At 41.8% G+C, this 23,794-nt stretch overlaps 1 protein-coding gene across 1 annotated transcript in view; it reads right to left on the reverse strand.

The window, feature by feature from the left end:
- The window catches only part of LOC124270629 (protocadherin Fat 4-like), an 84,850-nt gene that overhangs the window by 32,423 nt on the left and 28,633 nt on the right, over positions 1 to 23,794 (reverse strand). The window contains exons 22-45 of the mRNA XM_046705665.1: positions 22,198 to 22,332; positions 20,590 to 20,766; positions 20,208 to 20,345; positions 19,158 to 19,343; positions 18,809 to 18,940; positions 18,045 to 18,227; positions 17,539 to 17,670; positions 17,100 to 17,273; positions 15,976 to 16,104; positions 14,252 to 14,431; positions 12,202 to 12,318; positions 10,725 to 10,910; positions 10,103 to 10,219; positions 9,556 to 9,738; positions 8,847 to 9,146; positions 7,817 to 7,939; positions 6,853 to 7,035; positions 6,335 to 6,460; positions 5,401 to 5,586; positions 4,885 to 5,007; positions 2,799 to 2,981; positions 1,800 to 1,922; positions 854 to 1,039; positions 315 to 437 (exon numbers count right to left, since the gene is read on the reverse strand). Of these exons, the coding sequence (XP_046561621.1) occupies positions 315 to 437; positions 854 to 1,039; positions 1,800 to 1,922; positions 2,799 to 2,981; positions 4,885 to 5,007; positions 5,401 to 5,586; positions 6,335 to 6,460; positions 6,853 to 7,035; positions 7,817 to 7,939; positions 8,847 to 9,146; positions 9,556 to 9,738; positions 10,103 to 10,219; positions 10,725 to 10,910; positions 12,202 to 12,318; positions 14,252 to 14,431; positions 15,976 to 16,104; positions 17,100 to 17,273; positions 17,539 to 17,670; positions 18,045 to 18,227; positions 18,809 to 18,940; positions 19,158 to 19,343; positions 20,208 to 20,345; positions 20,590 to 20,766; positions 22,198 to 22,332 (3,825 nt within the window). The remainder of the gene's footprint in view (positions 1 to 314; positions 438 to 853; positions 1,040 to 1,799; positions 1,923 to 2,798; positions 2,982 to 4,884; positions 5,008 to 5,400; positions 5,587 to 6,334; positions 6,461 to 6,852; positions 7,036 to 7,816; positions 7,940 to 8,846; positions 9,147 to 9,555; positions 9,739 to 10,102; positions 10,220 to 10,724; positions 10,911 to 12,201; positions 12,319 to 14,251; positions 14,432 to 15,975; positions 16,105 to 17,099; positions 17,274 to 17,538; positions 17,671 to 18,044; positions 18,228 to 18,808; positions 18,941 to 19,157; positions 19,344 to 20,207; positions 20,346 to 20,589; positions 20,767 to 22,197; positions 22,333 to 23,794) is intronic.

Below are 23,794 nucleotides of genomic sequence, written 5' to 3' on the forward strand. Positions count from 1 at the left end.
TTACACCAAGGTCAGTTGACATGGCAATATCTTCATCAACTTACACTAAGTCAGTTGCCATGGCAAAAGCTTTGTCAACTTACACCACATAAAATCACTACAGAATATTACTCGAGATGATATAACTAAAACAATGTTGAAAGCAGCAAGACACCGTTTTCCTTTGTATTGATTCCAATGTATGGATTGTCCCAGAGGATATACGGGGCGGTTGGGTAGCCTAGTGGTTAAAGCGCCAACATCATCATCATCATCATCATCATCATCATCATCATCATCATCATCATCATCAATATATTACGTCATGTACGTACATCAAACCTGTCCAGATTGGTGAGTGTTAGGCGTCTCCTTGTGTACACTACCCCTGTGTCAGCGTCGACCCAGAAAAAGACATTTGCCAAACTGTCTTCTTTTATCTTGTATTTCATAGATCCCTGAAGAAACACGTTACGTTGTAACAGTTACAGATATATATTACATATGTTCATTGCATTTCTAAAGAAGATCAGGTTCTCTCGGAAGAACAGAAAAAAACCTTAGGCATATAAATACATGTCACGCGCTGAGAAAAAACACTAAACTCTCAAAACGAAAGAAAACACGGGGGACGCTAAAGGTAAAATATGTGGAAATTGGACGGACGGAAACAGGATGTTGGGGTGGATGAAAAGAGACATAGGTAGACACTTTCTGAGGACTAACTAACAGTTACCATGAATACGAGATGGGCTTCCTGAGACGATGCCGGGGTATAGCTACCTATTACGATTAGGAAACAGGATTTTACGGTATATGGAGTTTTGGGACTATAGTATTTATTTATCAATATATTTGACACATATAATCTCACCAAGAGATCCCCGTCAGTCGCTGCTACGATGATGACGGTGGTGTTGACGGCGACAGTGTCGACGAGGTTGGCTGAGTAAGGCGTGTTAATGAAGCGCGGGGAAGATGAATCTCTGATTAAGGTCACCCTCACGGAGGCAACCGAGTATTTCTGTGGCACTCCGTCGTCAGAGATCCTAACCATCACCTGTAATGTAAAAATACCATAATGTACACTACTGAATACTAAGAAACCGCATTAGCTTGGTAATAGTGCTGAAATACCTACAAACATAAGCTGGGATTCGAACGCACCACACTGGCTCCTGGTACACCACAGCGGGTATCGACGTCTTTGACGACTGGGCCATACGTGTTCTCCAACACTAACAACGATTGTAACCTGAACCCTCTTGCTCACCTCCAGCCTTTCGCTACAGCTACACACAAGTCTGAACATTCTTAGTGCTAAGGTACAATGTGTGAAGCCCATATCCGGTGTCCTTTGCCGTGATGTTGCTAAAAGCGGCGTAAAACCATGATCACTCACTCTTAGCGCTAGTGGTAATCGTTGTGCAGAGTTGCGTTTCTTGATTGTGAAAGGATACGCTGATCGTCTATTCGTACCGATTCAGATCCCGTGAACAAGTACCAACTTATTAGTTCAGCTCCGTCGTTGTAAAGTTGCGATACAACTGAATCCGGACTCACTGTCAACTCACAGGTCAACGTTAAATTCAACTCACTCACTCAGAGTTAGGGTCCACGTATTGAAAGCAACATCGCAACAAACTGCACGACAATCGAAAGAGCTGTTGTATTTGACATTTTTTAATGTAATCGTCTTTAAAATGTTTTTACTAAAAGTTGTAATTGTCAAAATAAATTCTAATCATTTACGAAAACACATCTGATCAACTAATCATTGTTGGTATCAGAGGATACAGCAGACCTCGGCATCACCTTACCGTTGACGGAACTAGCGGGGAGGTAAGATCGCCCCCTACTGTCAACACTCCGGTCTTCTCGTCTATCCTGAAGTATTCTTGGGTAGCATTCTCACTTCGTACAATCCTGTACGATAGGGTATCCTGTAAATATAACATTGCATGCAAAAGGGGAGAAAGAAGAACGGATGATTCAACCTAATCCATACATACTTCGCATTGAAGCGAACATGTCTGACAACATACCCATACTTACCTGACCACATTGACGCATACGTGAACACATGTACCCATACGACATTGATCACGCTTTACTTAACCACACATACCTGAACACCTTTACGCATGCATTCTTGAACTCACTTACCAACACAAATTTCATCACCATTTATATAAAAATACATACTTAAACATTTTACATTCTCGGTCACTTATACGCAAAAAGTATTTTACAATATTAAACCATACATTTGAAATTGCAGTTTCAAATACACGTGAGTGTCCATTCAAAATTAAGTAATCTTTTTTTATATGCCACAAAGATACCTATCTTGAAGTCTTACAGACTCTGCAGAATATGAAAGGCACGCCAGACTCTCACCATAGTCTACATTACATGAAGGTAACGAAACGCTCAACACTGTAGTATTATAAGTACAACAGTATACATGACCCACCATTATTAGCCATGCGTTGTATCCGAAGTGTTCTAATGAATGAACATAACCCTTGATTCCTATTTCTAACAGTTATCCCCAGGGGCCTATTCTTGTCATAACAGGCAACTAACGGGAGCGGATTTTGGCTGAGATCGATGCTCATAATATCAATCACCCGATTGCTTGGTCCAGACACAATTATTCTCAGATCCCGGTCTCGCTTGAATATTAACGGATACGTCGTTCAATCACGGCAGGTACGTTCAGTTAGAACACCGGGTACCCAGTCACACTCACCCCGTCCATGCTATCCCGTACTGACACACTCACCATTTCAGGGAGACAAACCAGGCACACTCACCCCGTCCGCATCCACGCCGGTGACAGTGAGCAGCGATGTTCCTGGAGGGGTGTTCTCTGGGATACGTGCAGAGTACAAGGGTTGGGAAGGGACGGGTATGTTGGCATTCCGTTCTAAGAAAACCATCACCGTTGTCGTTGCAGCGTTGGCAGGATACGCCGAATCGTATGCTTTTAACGTAATCTGGAATTATGTAAGACATACTGCATATATACAGATTTATAACAGTATCCATGCCTTCATAGTGCAAGTACAGAACCGTATGCCGTTAGGGGAATTAGAAGTGTGACATAATTATATTTGGTGAATAATAGACACGACAGTAGGAAAACAATAAATGCTCTTCAATGAACAATGTCTTCTGTGTCTCATTAATGAACTATGCCTCCTGTGGGTACACTTCAGCAACAGGGCTGTTCCCACTTTCATCGTAGGGATTGGGAAGCACCACCTGTGTGCACTGAACCATTAATTAATGTGTCTCACAACTGGGAGTTCTCGCAAATGGGAGGACACCGTACATTATAGGTTGTTAACTGGTCAGGAGGGGGACATGGTCGATGTACCCTCTATGTTTGTTTATGTTCCCTGATGCTGAACAACGTATTTATCCTACCGAACATCGTTCAATGTGAATGTGGAACTGTTTGAATCTCGGGTATCGGATCATAATAAGGACTACCAGAGTTAGGCAATTAGCCAATACTAGATTTTCAGATGATATAGAATCTAGCAGACAAGAAAAACAAACATAGAATGATCTCTCTTCAATCGATTTGCAATCGAAAACATCGGTAATTTACGTACGTCATACGTGACTCAATTATTCGAGATAAAGAATTACTAACACGAAGTACCAAATGAATTCCCACAGTTCGGCATTCCGAGTGGGTAACATAGAAAAAATGCTACTAGCTTGTAAGCGGGATACACTGAAAATAATAGAAGAGCGCTCGGCCAATCAGAAAACAACATTTATGTGTGAGGTTAGATAAATAAGATTGATATATTATAGAAATACATTTACCGTATACCGGAAGCACGACGTTGTAGATATACGGTAAATGGACATGCTAGTTCACAATAACAACTGTATCGTCCGGCTAATCAGGTAATGAGATTATCTGCAACGTAGGAGCTGGAATAGGTATAAATATGGTCAACAGACACAGGTCATCCTGCAGCTGTCTGACAAACCAACCTTCTTTAAGTGCCATTAAGAGGGTGGTATGATGAAGAGGAACATTGTTTACGGATAGACAACTTCTTAAATGCAATAGATGCGACGTGTTGGTGTATATGCTAACACTGTTATCAAGTTGGTACATTTACTCACTCAGGTAAGAAACTTTACTGTCTTGTCAAATCTTGACTATAATTATGCTATTTCCATTGGCAATACCTGTACGTCTATGAGGGTAATTCGATAATGTCATACCTGTGTGTATATCTTAGATATTCCCACTGTTCGACTGCTGCAAATATATGATGTCAACTATGTGGCATGCCCACTCGGGTAATGTATAATTTAGAGTGGGTCAGGTATACTATATTCAACTGTATGTAAACTGTTGTATAACGGTGTGTACTTTTGAATATTTTTTGTGACTGATGTTGTATGTATATAGATCAACAAATTCTTATCATCAAATGCTCCTCGCATAAATGTACTGCTATGCCTGACTGTAAACATACCTCGCACGCACGCACACACACGTATATAGCCGGAATATGTTCCTATATTATATACTTCATAAATGTGTTGAAGGTCATGCTGTAAGAGGCTACTAACAGGTTTTGGAGGATGCATATCGTCGTTTTCAAACTGCTTCTATCGATGCTCATGATGTCAATCACTGGATTACCTGCTCCAGGCTCTATTACTTACAGGCCGTCCTCAAATAGCTGAGAGCAAAGTCAAACAACAACCATACATTACCAATAGCAATGTCCTTGAGGCCAACAACATTTCGATTTAAAAATTATGTGCACAAAATATCAGTAGCTGTAGATTAAATATTCGCTGCAGACATGATTAGATTTCGACAGATGTGCAACAAATACAGTTTGCACGGATAACACTTACAGTATAGGACATTGAGTTATCCAGCTTAAGATCTCTGTGGACAACAATCTGTCCGCGGTCAGGCGTAACGCGGAAGAACGACGTTGCAACATCGTCGCCCGTCAGCTCATACTGCATCTTACCCTGAAGACAGTAGTATGCATGGGAAAATATGATACATTTATAAAGAAAACAAAGTATTTATTATTATAAAATATCTTGAAAAATGTATGTTTTTGTTGTAAAAGTCAAAACGCGATTCTACTGGGTTTTTAAAAGCATGTGGTAAAAACTGAACTAATCAGCTTTTTACGTGTTGTAAAAGGATTAAAGCTAAAGAACTTAGTAAAAGGATTAACACGGAACAACAGCTTTTTCAATGACGTGAAATGATTAACGCGAAACTCCTCAGCTTTTTATATGTTGTAAAAAGATTAACACGAAACCATTGAGCTACACAGCCTATAACATGGGATGTTTTGTTTATGAAGAAAACAATATCATGCGAAGACAATATGGTGATAAGATTGTTCTTGCCTGTAAATCTCTGTCAGTAGCGGATACAGCGATGATGATAGTATTGACAGGGGGCGACTCTGCCATAGTCGAGGAATACGGGGAGTTTATGAATACAGGGGGCTGGCTGTCCCGACGGACGTTGATGGTGGCAGTGGCGGTGGTACTTCTCTCAAGAGCTCTCTGGTCTCGGGCAATTATTGGAAGCTGGAAGATTAACCACCACTGAAAACCTCTGATATTCGGACATTAACAATCTACAATATTCTATATCAATTTATGTATTATATCATCTAAGCGAGTTACCAAACTCCACATGAGACATGCATGTAGTGAATATGTCACCCACTCTACCCATTTGTGATGTTATGAAAAAAATAACATATTGACATAATCATTTATAATATTCATTTAGAAAGGATATTCCAATGACGACTGCAAAACCAATACTGGTGTCACGTCGTATCACTGTTGACACCACCCGCGAAGATCAGGGTCAGAATTGATCTTGAGAAACCTATGCTTGTCGTAAAAGACGACTAAAGGGATCGGGTTGTCACAGCTTGCCGACCAGGGCCCGTTTCACAAAGCTCTGTCGTAACTTTCTCGTAGCATTCGACCTGTACTGTAACATAGTGAGTACGAATGCTGAGAAAAGCTACGAGATCTTAGGGCTTACGAGAGCTTTGTGAAACGGGGACCTGGTTGACACATGTCATCGTATCCCAATTGCGTAGATCGATGTTCGTGATGTTGTTCACTGGATTTTCTGGTCCAAGCGCGATAATTACAGACCGCCGCCATATAGCTGGAATGTTGCTGAGTGCGGCGTAAAACAACAAACAAACAAATACTGTGGCATAAGGCAAGATAAGACTATCACTTCTCACTCATTTTTAAATCTAGATGAACTTATAACTACCAACATGTAAGTACAATACCAAGTTGTACTCACTATGTATACTTGACGTCCAGTTGTATCGGCGGTCAGGGAACTCCGCAGGCTAATGGTGCCAGTGTCCACGTCGATTCGGAAATATTCTGTGTTCGATCCTCTGACAAATTCATACCTTATGCTGTCCTGTTTTAATAGAAGATACCGATAAATAAAACATGAGTTAAACAGGATGCTCATGAGTGAGTGAGTGAGTTCAAATTCAACGTCACATGGTCATGATTCGAGCCATAAAGCGACGTCTTCTGACTGGATTCGATACGACCAAAACAGATATTTATAAGTACCTGTATCAATATTTTGAATTTTAGTTAATTTTAGTTTTAACTATTTTGAATAGACCAATACACATATCCCCACAAACAAATTCGAACCTTTACTGATTTAAGTGAGTGAGTGAATTCGGGATTAAGCCGTTTTATCAATACTTCCAAATATCATGGTGGGGGATACCAGAAATGGGCTTTACAAACCGTTGATGTCAACACATTAAGATCGAAAACACATCATCATCTTACGCCGTCGTTATCCACGGCTGTGGTGTTCAAGATGTCGCTGCCTCCAGGGGTTATTTCCGTTATGGTTGCACTATATGAAGACGACGACCAGACTGGTCCGTTTACGTTCCGGATGACGTTGACCTGCACCGTCCCTGTAGTGACCACTGTGGGAGCCGCTGTGTCGAACACTGTCACCAGAATCTGCGGGTAAAGTGAGTGAGTCGGGTGTTTTAAGGCTGCTTGAATCAATGTTCCAGTTTCTATCTAACGTGTCGGCTTGATTTGACCAAGTTCCATGGCATCGTGGAATTAACCTCGAGTGCTCACGTGGATTGAAGACCAAGGATTATCTAAACCAAGATTAGCGCAGCATTTTTATTTTTTGTGTTTCTCATCGCCTGACCGATCCTTCTAATTTTATTGCCGACCCCCCAATATTCCAACACCGCCGACTCGAACCTAAAACGTACCGCCTCGTCATATAAACTGTTTATCTTATAATCAGTCGCTGCCACAAGTCCAAAGAACGCGAAAAATTGTAATAAGAATTACAATAAATACGAATCGAGAACATTATTCAGATAGAGGCTTGATTGGCATTTTAGAAGATGATATTTGATGAACATAGAGATTTTTTCTGGGTTACATCTTCTTTTTATTCTTGAGTACAACGTTTCAGGGCTTGTTCTGACCCCATCACCAGGTAAAACTGTAAATCATAATCATAATCATATAATAATCGTATGTAAATCAGTTTTACCTGATGATGGGGCCAGAACAAGCCCTGACACGTTGTACTCATAAAGTCGAACGAGAAAAAAGTTATTACTGCTTGTATATATAATTTCTAGTTCGTTATATATGCTTTGACATATCTGGAGTTGAATACATAACTACAATGTGTTTTGTATTCAATGGATACAACGATACAAAGATAAACGTAAACTTTGTCAGCTTGTATGTAAATACCGGTACCACTTACCGTGAATCTCGACTCTAAAGAATTCTTCAAGGAGGATTTAAGTTTGATCAAGCCTGTATTTCTTCCCACTTCAAAGAACGCGGGCGCGCTGAGTTGTCCCGTTATCTCGTATGCAAGAGAACCCTGTTAGACAGTACAATATGACGTCATTTTGCATTTATACAAAGTTTGTAGTTTCACAAAGCAGTCGTAGCGCTGGAGACTCTGGAATCGTAAGTCTGCTTTTAAGATTTCAAATGAAAAAATTCGGTCTTTTATTATATACGCAAAAAAGATCTGCATCAAGTCCATCAGTGTGGATTCATTGGGCAAGCTCAATATACAACGCTCATACAAGGTTCTTACTGGTAAAATACAAACGTTAATTTATGTAGACGAATAAAGAATGCATAAGAGGAAGCCATTGTCACCAACCGATCAACATTACAATATGTCTTTAAGGATTACGACATCGAGATGTATCTACAAAGCTTGTATTCTATTGTGTTTTACGCCTATAAGTAACCTAAAATGGACAGTTGATTGTCATATTGATTTTGTTCAAGAGTCAGCTATTTGACAACAACCTCTGCCCCATGTTTTATGCATTCATGGTATCTATTTGGCTTCTCTCACATTAACCCCATTGGGCTTCTCGTTATATTTTTCTCCTTGTACATCAAACCAGTCTTGTGTAATCATACCACCACGTATTGATCCTAAACACTAAACTATAAGGATCATGAATATTTAGGCGTATTCATTGTCGTGAAGTTTAATAAAAACATCCAGAAACATACTCAAGATCCCTAAAATTTATGTTCAGGAGATATTAATATCCTTAATGAGAATTCACCTAACGAAAGGGCTAAAAGGAGCTTTTTAACGTCACTACAACCAGTACAGAAATTGTTAACAAAGTGTCATGTTGTTTGAAAAACGCATTGTCACAAAACAATAACAGCTACAAAATATACGTGTTTTTTGACGTCTTATGTAAAATTTCGTCTCAAAGAAAATAACGAGGATAAAAAGATAAGGATACGTTTACCTTCAAGTCCCTGTCTTGTGCAGTCACCGTGACAACTGATTCCCCTGGTTGACTGTTTTCCGAAATGGTTACTGTACTAGGGCTATTGGTGAACGTTGGTGGTGTGTCGGACAGAACGGAAACGGACACGGGTGCAACACAAAACTTGCCGTACTGGTCAGCTGCACGCACTGAGAATGTGTATGACGTCCTGGTATTCGTGAAGGCACGCCTGAGGAACAGCTTCCCGTTTGTCGAGTCAAGATAAAACTGATCATTGATTTCTCTGTCACTATTGGCGTAGGTATAGGTGACGTCATCCTGAAATTGCATTATATGGTGTAGGTATACAGTAGCAACGAGCAACAGGTAGATGTACATGTATATCATTTCTTTACAGATGGGGATATTCAAGTCCGCTCCCCCGAGCAGGTATATAACAGATGAACACCAGAGGAGTAGTGACGTTGAATAAAGCACCTTTATCGTCCCCTTGATCGCGACCATCACGCAACCATCAAGCGAATGCATCGCGAACATCACGCGAAAGCACCGCAAACATCAAGCGAAGCATCGTAAACGCATCACGAACGTCATACGCGACGCGACAGGTGCTCGAGGTCAGTACAGCGATCAAGGGGCGACTAGTTTTAGATTGTTTGAAAAAACCCGGAACACTGTATTATCAGTTTCTTCAGCTGGTTTTACTATATATACTGAACAATCTTACCCCATCAGCATCCGTTGCATTGACGTCAGCGATGACGTCGCCTGGGGTGGCGTTTACGGTTAAGGTTGTTCGAATGGAGGATGGTTGACAGACTGGTGTATTGGGGTTGACGTTCACGTTGATCGTAACAGTCGCTGTTGCCTTGTTTTCTGGGTAGCGACTGTCGTATGCGACCACGATCAACTGCACAATACAGACAATATTCTTCAGCAAATGACATATGATATCAGCGTGAATAGGAACTAAACTCTCACAAAATAGTATGCATGCATATTGAGCACTCATGACAATATGTTAATTATATATCTTTTAATTCAACAGTGGTGTACGTATCGTGTTTTTCGTTACACGTCCAATGTGCAGTCGGTTGTTCAAAAGGGCTTCAATTAGCCTTAATATTAATCACACTATAAACAGTAGTCTGTATACCCGTGGGTTTCATATCATCCTTTTGACCTCTTGTCCACAACTAGCCAGGCTATACAAATCTACTTCCACTCTCTTGTCGTGACACACGAGTAATAGTTTAGTCATGACTGGCACGTACCCTGTAGGTTTCTGTGTCACGTGGCAGGTTTCCGACCACGGTGATCTCCCCTGTTTGAGTGTTAATAGCAAACTTGTCCTTGAATTGCAGTCCTCCAATATCGTATGACAGAACTCCCTGAAACAAAAAGGCTTATGCAGGGTTGTGTACTTGGGGGCCACTTTGTGAGCAGGTTCGAATCCCGGTTTGCCAACACCATACATTTACGTGCTAGTAAGTTCCACACAGGCCGTCAACTCCTGAAACCTGCATCACTTCGGGCTTTCTTCACAGATCAAACTGATACGCCAGGAAATAACTGGAATTCTGTTCAAAGCTGTGTTAACCCGAGCTGTTTGTTTGACTTGGTTGACACATGTCATCGTATACCAGTTGCGTAGATCGATGCTCATGATGTTGGTCACTGGATTGTCTGGCCCAGACTGGATTATTTACAGACCGCCGTCATAAAGCTGGAATATTGCTGCGTGCGGCGTTAAACAACAAACCAACCAATCCTGAAACATAGACTTCGATTTCCCTGATCAAGGTCAGCTATCACCTAGAATGACATTGTCTCTGTGCAAACAAAAGTATGTTAATTCCATAACACTAATCTATTTCACACACAAGGTAAACGTACGTTTAAATCGGGATCCTGTGCGACCACGCGCCTCACAGTGTCATTCACCGATGCTGAGAATCTGATGGTTGCCATGTAAGGAGTTCCAACAAAGAAAGGCGCACTGGTGTCTCGAACAATGTTAACAGTGAGAGTCCCCATCGGATCTGGCTCTTCAGTACCCACGCTGCGGGCGTGTAGACTCAACTGCAGAATAGAGAACAGTCACATTCACAGTGGAACCCCGTTAATATGGAAGGTAAGTCCCAATGGTCATTTTCACATAAGGAAATACATAAGAATAACAAGGCTGTATTGAAGGCTAAGTCCTTATATGTATAGTAATTCTACCCCTAAAAGGGGCAAGTCCAGATATGCAGACAGTACAAGCACGCCAGTCTGTTAGAGGGATATTTATATGTTATTAGAACTTATTTAAACTATTAATTATTAGCTTAGAGACTTGTGCAAGTCTAGACTATTCATTGTGTGTAGACGTACGTTCAAAACGGTTTTGCACATCTTGGCGAATGATAGTCAAAGACGTATGTGTTGATAGTCTGTAGACAGATATATATCATAGGCATATTGTTGCTATACACGTGTGAACGATTGACCGAGTCTTGCATATTTTGAATGTAGCCAGATATAGGTGTTTAATGGACACAGCTGAATGTTTGATATGCACAAGTCAATCGTTATAATAAATATGTGAATGGTTGATATACACAGGTAGATGAATTGTATACACAGGTGGACGTTTGATATACACAGGTGAGGTAATGAAATACACAGGTGAACGGTTGGTATACACAGGTGAACGGTTGATATACTCACGTAAAGGGTTGATATACAAAGGTGAATGATATGCATAGCTGAAATACGAAGGTGAATGGTTGACATACAAACCTGAATGGTCGATATATACCATCCCATAAAAGTAGGGGATATTGGCTTTACAAGATTGATAAAATGCCAATGATGAAGCCAAGGAGGAAACAGATGATGAAGAGAAATTAAGGAAAATGTGACAATTTATTCGATTCCTTTGGAAATGTTTCGTCTGTATGGATATATATTACTTTTCTCATATGCATTGGCATTAGCTAGTGGTATGCTCGCAAAATGGAATATCCCCTACCTTTTTAATGGTATATATACAGTTGAATGATTAATATACTCAGAAAAATGGCTGACGATGAAGGTGAAAGTTAAAGGGCCAATGATATACACAGGTGAATGGTTGACATACTCGGGTAAATTGTTGTATTCAGGCCTGTATACAACAGTAAATGGTTTGTGTACACAGCTGAATGATTGATATGCACATGCGAATCGTTGATGATGTAAATGGTTGATATGAATACTCCCTTCCAGGCAGGGGTGAAGATAGGACGCCAGGTCACGGTGGGTGGTCAACTTGTGGTCTCTTACAGATCTGACAGTAAGAAGGAAGACGACTTCCTGATGACTGTAACCCCAGCGTAGAGTTATGTACCTGGTATCTCATGCTTGTGGTTTCTTTTAGATCTGTCCTTAGAAAGACTTCTCCTGTGAGCGGGTGCATGAGGAACAGATCGCTACCAGGTCCATTGATGCTGTACAGGATGATATCCTGCAACAACAACATCAAACCTGAGAAACAAATCTGCGAACCACGGTCAACCCGTGACACCAACACACATCCACGGTCAACCCGTGACACCAGCACACATCCACGGTCAACCCGTGACACCAACACACATCTACGTTCAACCCGTGACACCAACACACATCCACGATCAACCCGTGACACCAACACACATCCACGGTCAACCCGTGACACCAACACACATCCACGGTCAACCCGTGACACCACACACATCCACGGTCAACCCGTGACACCAACACACATCCACGGTCAACCCGTGACACCAACACACATCCACGGTCAACCCGTGACACCACACACATCCACGGTCAACCCGTGACACCAACACACATCCACGGTCAACCCGTGACACCAACACACATCCACGGTCAACCCGTGACACCAACACACATCCACGGTCAACCCGTGACACCAACACACATCCACGGTCAACCCGTGACACCAACACACATCCACGGTCAACCCGTGACACCAACACACATCCACGGTCAACCCGTGACACCAACACACATCCACGGTCAACCCGTGACACCAACACACATCCACGGTCAACCCGTGACACCAACACACATCCACGGTCAACCCGTGACACCAACACACATCCAAGTTCAACCCGTGACACAAACTCCCTGGAGATCATACAGTATGCTTCATTGATTTATATTCAGTGGGTTAGTTAAGTATAGCGCTGCCAGTGTTTTAGTAATAGCACGTCATTTTTGTAAAAGGTAGGAGTATACATTATGTTGGTTAAATACACGGAGACTGTCAGACCAGTTCAAACCTTGACATCAACATATATTCAGGACCATCCCCAGAACTACATGTAACTCTTTGTGTCATTGAGTTATGTACTCGCTTATGCTCATCCCAGTTGGGTATCCTAATTTTCCTTTGACTAACCCAGTAAATTGTACCTGCCTCACTCAAACTCAGTTGGGTCGTTTGCCATTTTCCATTAATTGTAAAAATGTTTAAATGTTGGTTTACGTGTTTGTTATTAAATTTGATCTGTAATATGAGAAACGACAAGAAAAACTGCAAGTTGCCAAGTTCATGTGCTGAAATAGAACCTCTCAATATACCTCAGTTATTTGTCTATTTTTGTGTGTACGTATGTAACATCAACTATACTGAGTATTTGCAAACATTCTAGCGTACTTGTACGCAATAGACGTAATTGGAATTGAGTTTTCACATAAATATTTGCGTAATTTACGCAGATACGCAGCTTATATTCCTCTGAATCCCGTTTATTATAAGGACAGCAAATTGACAATCATCAACATTAGAAACAGAATACATAAATGATATCAATATGTACACATGCGCAATCAGATCAATTCTGTCATACTCAGTTTTATTGTCAGTCATACAGTCACAGCTGAATCACTGACCGTTAACTCCGTTGCAGTATTAGACGAACTACCGTTACAGCGATACACGGGAATCCTTACTGACACTATAGTCTCCTACAGGTACCTCGCATGTCCCAATCAGTGAAGATCCGGGTTAGAATTGATCTTCAGCACCCTATGCTTGTCGTAAGAGGCGACTAACGGGATCGAGTTGTCAGTCTCGCTGACTTGGTCACATGTCATCGTATCCGAATTGCGTAGATCGATGTTCATGCTGTTTATCACTGGATTTTCTGGTCCAGATTCGATTATTTATAGCTGGAGTATTGCCGAGTGCGGCGTAAAGCTAAACTCACTCACTCAGGCACGTCCCAGAATATGGATATGACGGACAATAAATCAGAAGACCTCAGAGGCTTTGAGTTAACGCTTTTTCACTGCTTAAAATTGAAAGAATATAAGCACGGTGATCAAAACTATAATTCAGGATAACAGATACGAAATAATATGACCTCGCCGGACGCTGTGTTGACACCCACCCCATCACTGTCCACGGCAGTAGTTGATATAAGGCTGGTGCCCGGTATTGTATCCTCTGGCAGAGTAATTGAATAGCGGCTTGGCAAAAACACCGGGTCGTTGTTCTCTCGCACGACGGTGACGTTCACAGACGCTGTTGCTGATGACTGGCCATCTAAGCTTTTAGCTTCAACCAACAACTGCAAAATGGATATACAAGTTTGATGTAGGAGAGTAAAGTAAAAGTACAATAAATACAAGCGTAAGTCGACGAGGGATCACAGACTGCCCGAGCGACGTGTTATTACACGCTGACCATCATCTCACTATTCAATGCACCCTGTGTAAAAGTGAATATCCTTAAAATACCCAAGCACAACCTGTACAAGTAAAAGGAGTTAAATTGGAATAGTATTTCTGTTATTTGTCAGCGAGTCAGCAAGATGTGCTTGTTTGTTCGTTGCTAAAAGTCGTACTCAGCAATTTCCCAGCTATATGACGGTAGTCTGTAAATAATTGTGTGTGGACCAGACAATCCAGTGATTGACACAATGAGTATCGTTCTACGCAAATAGGATACGCAATTGACATTCATCAACCAAGCCAGCGAGCAATGACACCCGATCCCGTCAGTCTCAAGACAAACATCGGTTGATGAAGACCAGTTCTAACCCAGATCTTCACGGGTGTCAGGAAACCGGAAGAGACTTTACCATGAAGATGACATCAGGAAACACAATGGTTCCAATAAACTAATGATCGTATTCAGTTCCCGGCTGTGGATCCGTGAACATCCGGGTTAGAATTGGACTTCAGCAACCCATGCTTGTCGTAAGAGGCGACTAAGGGGATCGGGTGGTCAGGCTCGCTGACTTGGTTGATACATGCTACATAGCTGGAATATTGCTGCGTGCGGCGTTAACAACAACCAAGCAACCTGGCTGGGCATTCGCTTCAGCATAACTATAAAATGTGTACAATATATTTTTCACTTTAATGAATGTATGGTATACTGATTTGTGTGATATACATATGATTTATTTAATATATATATATACATTCATTTCCATACATAAAGGTGATTATTGTGTTTAGACATGTACATGATCCACGTTCGTCAAGTAAATAGGAGGCACACAATCACCATCGCCATCACACAATACAGTACAGATTGAACCAGAGTTGATTTTTTTCATATAATTTTTTCATAACCTATGAGAAATGCACACATAGCAGCACTTAGTTTGACAACTCTCTACATGGTTAGATTGTCACCATGCTTATTCTGAACAAGCCCCACGTGTTCTTGTGCATTTGCCACGATAGCATTTGTGACTGATGGAATTCCATTAACCTTATATGTATACCATCCTTAATTCAGTTGATCATTAATGTGAGCTCTGAAAATTGATGAATATTGTTCTGAAGTATCAAGTTATGATTGACAGTGATTGGTGAACCGGAAATGATTGGTGACAATGTGTGACACTGATAAGGGAATTAGTATAACAGCAACAGTGAGAGATACTGTGATGGGTGAGTTCATTTCAGGACCCGACTCGCGTGCCTGACACCCCTAAACTTGGAATGCTCCAACTAATCTTCCTATTGTTCTCCGCCTGACTGAACTTGTTGTTTTAAGAAATGTTGGGAAACCGGGGGTAAACCCACTAAACATCCCTCCACTATGACGTCACAATGAAAATACAATGTTCATTTGAAATTTAAAAATAAATATACTTACAAGATAAGACGATAATTCATCGGGGTCAGAGGTTAATTTTGTTGATACAGATATAGCCCCCGTTGTGTGGTTGACCTCAAAGAAAATCGGCGCACGGTCGGTGCCAGTCAGGGAATATGTTACCGTTGCCTTAGAAACAAAACATGGATCATAAATGACAAAATAACCAAAAACAACACGTAATACGCATAATAATGTAAATATGATCAAATAAGAAACAGTAATTCATATTAACATATATTAACATCCCATTCATGAATGTCCGTCATCTGAGACGTAAAGTCATCATGACGTGAAGTAATGTAATCCGATTCTTTACTTTCATTGTCCGTCATCTGAGACAGTCATCATGAAATGTCCGTCATCTGAGACGCAAAGTCATGAAAACGTAAAGTAATGTAATGCGATTGTTTACTTTCATAAAATGTCCGTCATCTGAGACGTAAAGTCATCTTTACTTTCATGAAATGTCCGTCATCTGAGACGTAAACGTAAAGTCATCGTTACTCTCATGAAATGTCCGTCAAAGTGAGACATGAAATGTCCGTCATCTGAGACGTTAAGTCATCTTTACTCTCATGAAATGTCCGTCATCTGAGACGTAAAGTCATCTTTACTTTCATGAAATGTCCGTCATCTGAGACGTAAAGTCATCTTTACTTTCATGAAATGTCCGTCATCTGAGACGTAAAGTCATCGTAACGTAACGTAATGTAATGTGCATATGCCACGATAGTCAAATCCCGATAACCCTGACATTATGACCCCGGTCACTGGATGTGTGTGCAATTGATTTGTATTCTCATCTCCCTGGGGAATATATAGTGTGCTTCATTGGATTTATATTCTGTTGGTTAGTTAAGTATAGCACTGCAGGTGTTTTAGTAACATCACGTCATTTTCTAAATGACGTAGCGGTACACCTTATGTTGGTTAAAAACACGGAGGCGTACTGTCAGCCCAGGTGTCATCGCATCTAGTCTGGGATTAGAAACATTTGAAAGATCCTGACAATACCAAGGGATGTAACTCTACACAACATGACAAGTGTACGTCAAGACATCTCAGGTTTGATATTGGACAAAACAATACAAGAACGTACTTCGCCAGCTTCATATTCTCACCGTTTGTTCGACCGCCACTTGCGCGAAGGACCTGCCGACATCTAGTTTATCGTTGATGGTTACACTGATGTCGGACCTTGCGTAGGTCAACGGTTGCGTATGCTGAACAGCGACTTTAACCAGTGCTGTATCAGATCGAGGCTCAGGTGCCCTGTCACGTGCTTCTATCTGACACTAGCAATGAAAACATGATGGTTGATTAGTCAGAATGTGTGCACAAATCCATAATTTCATCTAGTTGATTAGTACATTTTCTGTTTGTCTCTGTTTTACACTGACTTAAAGTGCAGCCTACCTGTTTTAATATATCTACGTATTTCCTGGGTAAATGGAACCGTTACTATTTAAACCTGTGGTATCAAGTGATTAACGACAGATACTTTTAACATAGATATTGCTTAGAACATACACCGTTTAAAAGGTATTAAAATACACTCACATTGAACGCTGATGTGCCGGAGAGATCTTTCAAGAGATAAACCGCCCCAGTCTCCCTGTCGATGCCACAGAAGTCATTGTTGGAGCTTTCGGAGTCTTTGAGCAAGTATTCCACATCACCGTTCTCCAATACCTGTTGGCAAAAATGACAATGTTTGGGATATCCCTCTGTGTTGTATAGATCCTAACTATAAGACATGCATACTCGTCTCTATATATGTGAAAGAAGACCCCATTTACCTCACCTCGTCCTACCAACCAGAACAGGAATATCGCTCTGTGTTGTATAGAACCTGACTACAACACTTACATACTCGTCTCTATATATGTGGAAGAAGGTCCCATGTTACCTCACCTCAGTCTACCTACCAGGGCCTAGATTTTCGAAGCTCTCTTAGCGCTAAGATAGTCGTAAGTTAATGTGAATGAATGGCACTTACGACTATCTTAGCGGTAAGAGAGCTTCGAAAATCTAGGCCCAGAACGTAAGGCAAGAAATTAACCTACCGTGTCCCGGTCGACAGCGTTGACGGTGGTGAGAACGGTGCCGCGGGACGTGGTCGTTGGGATAGTTATGTCGTATGATGACCTTGTGAATACTGGGTCGTAGTGGTTGTTGATGACGTCGATGTTAACAACGGTGATGTTTTCACGCGGAGGTGTTCCGTCGTCACGGGCAAGAACTCTTGCCTGGTCAAAAACGAATATCAATAATTATTTTGATTAGACGTGTCGTAATATTGCATTGGGATATTATAACAGACATAGTATCGTAGTAGTAGTAGTAGTAGTGGTAAGTAGCAGTAGCAGTAGCAGCAGCAGCAGCAGCAGCAGCAGTAGTAGTAGTAGTAGTAGTAGTAGTAGTAGTAGTAGTAGTAGTAGTAGTAGTAGTAGGGATAATCTACAGCGTCTTCTATTCTCCCTGGTAGTGGTAGTTATCGCCATCACGAAGTAGTGACAGTAACCATAGTGACGTAATAGTATTTTAGTAAGAGCAGGAGATGCAGTCTTTTCAGTGTTTTACTTAAGTGAGTGAGTGAGCATCGTCTTACGCCGTTGTCGTAATACCCAAGCAATATAACAATAGGGAACATCGTGATTTAACATAGGCGGAGCTATATTTCACTATATGTTATTACAATGTTTTCAGCTCGAGGCAGGAATGAGCACATATTTAATTAAACGTCATCGTATTTTAAAAACATTGCATAAACAAAACAGACAAAATAAGGAAATATTATAACAGCAGCAGCAGTTGTAGAAGTACTCACAGACAGGACAGTCTTTCTGGTGTCTGTCAGGTTCCCGATGGTGATAAGGTCTCCGGTGGCAGGATCTACCCTGAAGTAGGTCAACGTCTCCGTGTCCCCAATCAGCTCGTAGCTGACATTACCAAACGTATACTACAAATAGAAAATAACACATTTTATATATTGTCATAAAATGAAACAACGATCAAGTGACATCAACAGACACTGGTCGCTTGAAAGATATGGACACAAAATATTAAATAAGCTGGTCACACGAAAGATATGGACTAAGATCTCGTAACAGTTACGATATCTCAGGCTTACGAGAGCTTTGTGAAACGGGGCCCTGAACCTTAACGTAGGTACTCACCTCATCGCCGTCCACTGCGGTAACTGTGTATACGATGTCGCCCGTGCTGACATTTCCCCTGACTGAGATGGAGTCAGTGTCGCTGATGAACTGTGGGGTATACTTGTTCCTGATGACCGTGATGTTGACCGTCTCTTCTGTTGCTACAAGTTGTGGATTCCCCCTGTCCATCGCCCGTAATTGTATCTGGGTGTAGAGACACACAATGTCAGCTTCGTGGTGTTAATCTCTGTTTGTATGCAATTGAATATCTGCAGTAACCGTACAGTGAGCAGCAATATTCCTGCAACATGGCAAAGTCGGTCATTCCAGAGCAGGTCCTGTGGTTAAACCCTTTCTCCCGTCAAGATGACGACCATTATTATCCCACTGGAACTGTCAAGTATGGGAATGATTCATTTTACATTTTATAACCGTTAATACTTGACGCGAACTGATTGTTCGTAGAAAATAATGCTCATGTGAGCCTTAATCCTTGACTTGCTCGAGAAGTGAACATGATGTTATTGCTTTAGTGTTTTCACCTGTGACGTTAAATGTAGAAATGACATTGTTGACAACTAATGACAATGTTACTGACATACGTCTCTCTAACTGTGCACAAACATAAAAGTGAGAAAAATGATTTTCAATATCATATGATATATCTGCTACCACCAGAGTCCTTTAGCCAAGTAAAAAGCATGTGACTTTACAAGGCATTCGCACAGTGAAGATCCGGGTTAGAATTGGTCACCAGCAACCCATGCTAGTCGTAAGAGGCGACTAACGGGATCGGGTGGTCAGGATCGCTGACTTGGTTGACACAATTGCGTATATCGATGCTCATGTTGTTGATCACTGGATTGTCTGGTCCAGGCTCGATTATTTACAGACCGCCGCTATACATCTGTAATATTGCTGAGTGTGTTGTAAAACAACAAACAGGGGGGTAGTTACGAAGGCGAGAGGGGATTACTAGGTGCCGTCCATCCCCGCTGATCCTTTGTGCTGTGTCTACTAGCATATAAACCAACATTAAGGCCACTTGAGAAGTTAAGTTCTACTTACCACATAGTTTGTCTGATTGCATTCATCATCCAAGAGGGAACGTTTAACGGTCAGATGTCCTCTATGAGGGTTCATAGCGAAACAATTCATCGCCTCTGCACTTCCAGCTATCGAGTAAACCACAACGTTGTCCGGAGCCTGTCAGTAACAACACATTTAAATAAGGACCAAACCACCCGTTCATATTATAGTTACCCTGCAATGTCATGACAATTGACACTTAGTAATATGAATAAATGGGATTTTCCTTAGCTTCTTTTGAGTGGTATACTACAGAAGTCGCCATCCTATCCCTACTTTCTTTGTCCTTCAAGCAAATATAGAAGACTGGAAACGCTTCTTTCTTTGTAGACAATGCTAATGAATACGTAGAACCTCTTACCGTAGTGTCTCTGTCGATAGCACTTGCCGTGAGCAGGGGCCGACCAATGGTCCATGTTTCGGGGATGGTTTCCGATGAGGGCGGCAGAAATACGGGAGGGAATAGATTGGTAATGACATAGACAGTCGCAGTTGTTGTGGTGCACAGTTGGTCCAGATCGCATGCTTCTACGAAGAGCTGTAAAGAATGGGAACCCAGTCTAGATTAACCCCGTTATGGCTGGAGGCTTAGTTGACTGGGACTTGACCTTGGAGAATAGATTAAATAGGGGTCCAGGGGAGGATCCAGGACTTTGGAGAAGGGGTGTGGGTGTGTGTGCACATAATCCATGAAGTCCAAAGGTTAGGGGGAATGCTCCTCAGTTAAGTTTTTCTCGGCCGAGAAGGGTAGGTGGATCCCCCCTCTGGATCCCCCCCTAGAGCCAGTTACACTGTTGCTACACATTTATTAAACATGATACTGGATCCTTATTGATCCTTAATCAGTTGAATCCATGTTCAATTGGAAGGAACTGGAGTGTACATTTCTGTGAAAATAGATCTGTATGGTACTGCTATCATCCAGGTAACGATACACACGACCAAAGTGCATTGCGGCATCATTTATGTTTTGAAAACAAAAACACGACGTTCCATGACCTCAAACGCGAACTTCACACTGATAAAATTGTTGGAACAGAAGATGTCAATGACGAATGTGACTTCCATGGCTGCCTTGAGGGCAACACTCCTTGTGAACAGCAGAACCTATTGGAATACCCTAACAGGAAGTCGTCGCCTCTGCATGGTCAAGTTCTTGCAAGGTGCTTGGTTGATGTGATTTGTACACATTGATGTCACGTCACATGTAACGGTGCCCCCTGCTTGGGGCAATATATAACGGTGCCCGTTGTTGCAACGGACTTCCCAGCATTAAACCTACCCAAGGCATGCACACGCTGCTGATTTGGGAGTCGCAGCATAGTCGTCTTTTTTTCATTCAACTTGCAATTTGGATGAGATGTCTTGTTCAGCAATGTCTGTGTGCTTGCATTGTTACTCTTATCTTATAGCTTATCACTCTATTCGCTGCAGGGGCTTGTTTCTCATTTTTTCGCTTAGACCATGTTTGATGAACATGCACGAAGTGAGTATGCCATAACATGAAGCTAACAAGATACCCAAACAACAAAACAACAAAGCTAAAAGTAAACCCCTAAAAAGCGAAATCCCAAACAACCCAGTTATTACCAAGAATATGGTTGTCAAGTTTTTAATTTTGTTCAGTATTATTCTTGACGGGAAACATATTGTTGTATACATTATTTACACTTGCTCTGATTAAGCTGGTAAAACCACAGCCTACTGTTACCACTCTGATTAAGCTGATAATACCACAGCCTACTGGTACCACTCTGATTAAGCTGATAATACCAGAGCCTACTGTTAATACTCTGGAAGCACAATTTTGATTTTATTTTTAGAGTATTTTCAAAATGTATAGCACTGCCTAACTTAACGACAATAACAATCCTAATTTTGATATATATATAAGCAAAATTATTCTACCAAAGCGGCACAATTTGGCTTTCCACCTAAAGCCTTCCGAACTATCTGTTGAAAAACGTACCTGGAATGACCGTTTCTGTGAACCAACCAGTGATTGTCTGAGGGTCAGATTACCACTGATGCTGTCGATTGTGAGGAAGTTTAATGTCTCGTCTTTATTGAGCAGCTTGTATCTGACCTGGCCGAACGGTGAGCTCTGTGGATGGGGAATATACACCGTCATATAGTTCCTGGAAGAATGAACCTAATTCTCATTTTCACATAGTCCGGATTTCGACGATTTCAAGTTGAACGTCGGGTTCAAGATTACGTCACCTACATGTGTGCGCTTGTACTAGTCGGAACTATCTCTGTGCTTGTACTAGTCGGGACTATCACTGCGCTTGGACTAGTGGGGACTATCTCTGTGCTTGTACTAGTCGGGACTATCCCTGTGCTTGCACCTCTCTGGGCTATCCCTGTGCTTGTACTAGTCGGGACTATCTCTGTGCTTGTCCCAGTCGGGACTATCTCTGTGCTTGTACTAGTCGGGGCTATCCTTGTGCTTGCACCTGTCTGGGCTATCCCTGTGCTTGTACTAGTCGGAACTATCCCTGTGCTTGTACTAGTCGGGACTATCTCTGTGCTTGTACTAGTCGGGACTATCCCTGTGCTTGTACTAGTCGGAACTATCTCTGTGCTTGTACTAGTCGGAACTATCTCTGTGCTTGTACTAGTCGGGACTATCTCTGTGCTTGTCCTAGTCGGGACTATCTCTGTGCTTGTACTAGTCGGGACTATCTCTGTGCTTGCACCTGTCTGGGCTATCCCTGTGCTTGTACTAGTCGGAACTATCTCTGTGCTTGTACTAGTCGGGACTATCTCTGTGCTTGTCCTAGTCGGAACTATCTCTTTGCTTGTACTAGTCGGGACTATCTCTGTGCTTGTACTAGTCTGGGCTATCCCTGTGCTTGTACTAGTCGGGACTATCTCTGTGCTTGTACTAGTCGGGACTATCTCTGTGCTTGTACTAGTCGGGACTATCTCTGTGCTTGTACTAGTCGGAACTATCTCTTTGCTTGTACTAGTCGGGACTATCTCTGTGCTTGTCCTAGTCGGGACTATCTCTGTGCTTGTACTATTCGGGACTATCCCTGTGCGTGTACTAGTCGGAACTATCCCTGTGCTTGTACTAGTCGGGACTAACTCTGTGCTTGTACTAGTCGGGACTATCCCTGTGCTTGTACTAGTCGGGATTATCTCTGTGCTTGTACTAGTCGGGACTATCTCTGTGCTTGTACTAGTCGGAACTATCTCTATGCTTGTACTAGTCGGAACTATCTCTGTGCTTGTACTAGTCGGAACTATCTCTGTGCTTGTACTAGTCGGGGCTATCTCTGTGCTTGTACTAGTCGGGACTATCTCTGTGCTTGTACTAGTCGGGACTATCTCTGTGCTTGTACTAGTCGGAACTATATCTGTGCTTGTCCTAGTCGGGTCTATCCCTGTGCTTGTATACTAGTCAAACTATCAATGTGCTTGTACTAGTCAGGACAATATATATGTGCTTGCTTTGATGGTTTGTGTCAGTTTAACACGAAACCACCAAATACACACACACACACACACACACACACACACACACACACACACACACACACACACACACACACACACAC

Source organism: Haliotis rubra, unplaced genomic scaffold, assembly GCF_003918875.1.
Source record: "Haliotis rubra isolate DU_JTF1 unplaced genomic scaffold, ASM391887v1 Scf153, whole genome shotgun sequence".
In the NCBI taxonomy this organism is placed as follows: Eukaryota; Metazoa; Mollusca; class Gastropoda; order Lepetellida; family Haliotidae; genus Haliotis; species Haliotis rubra.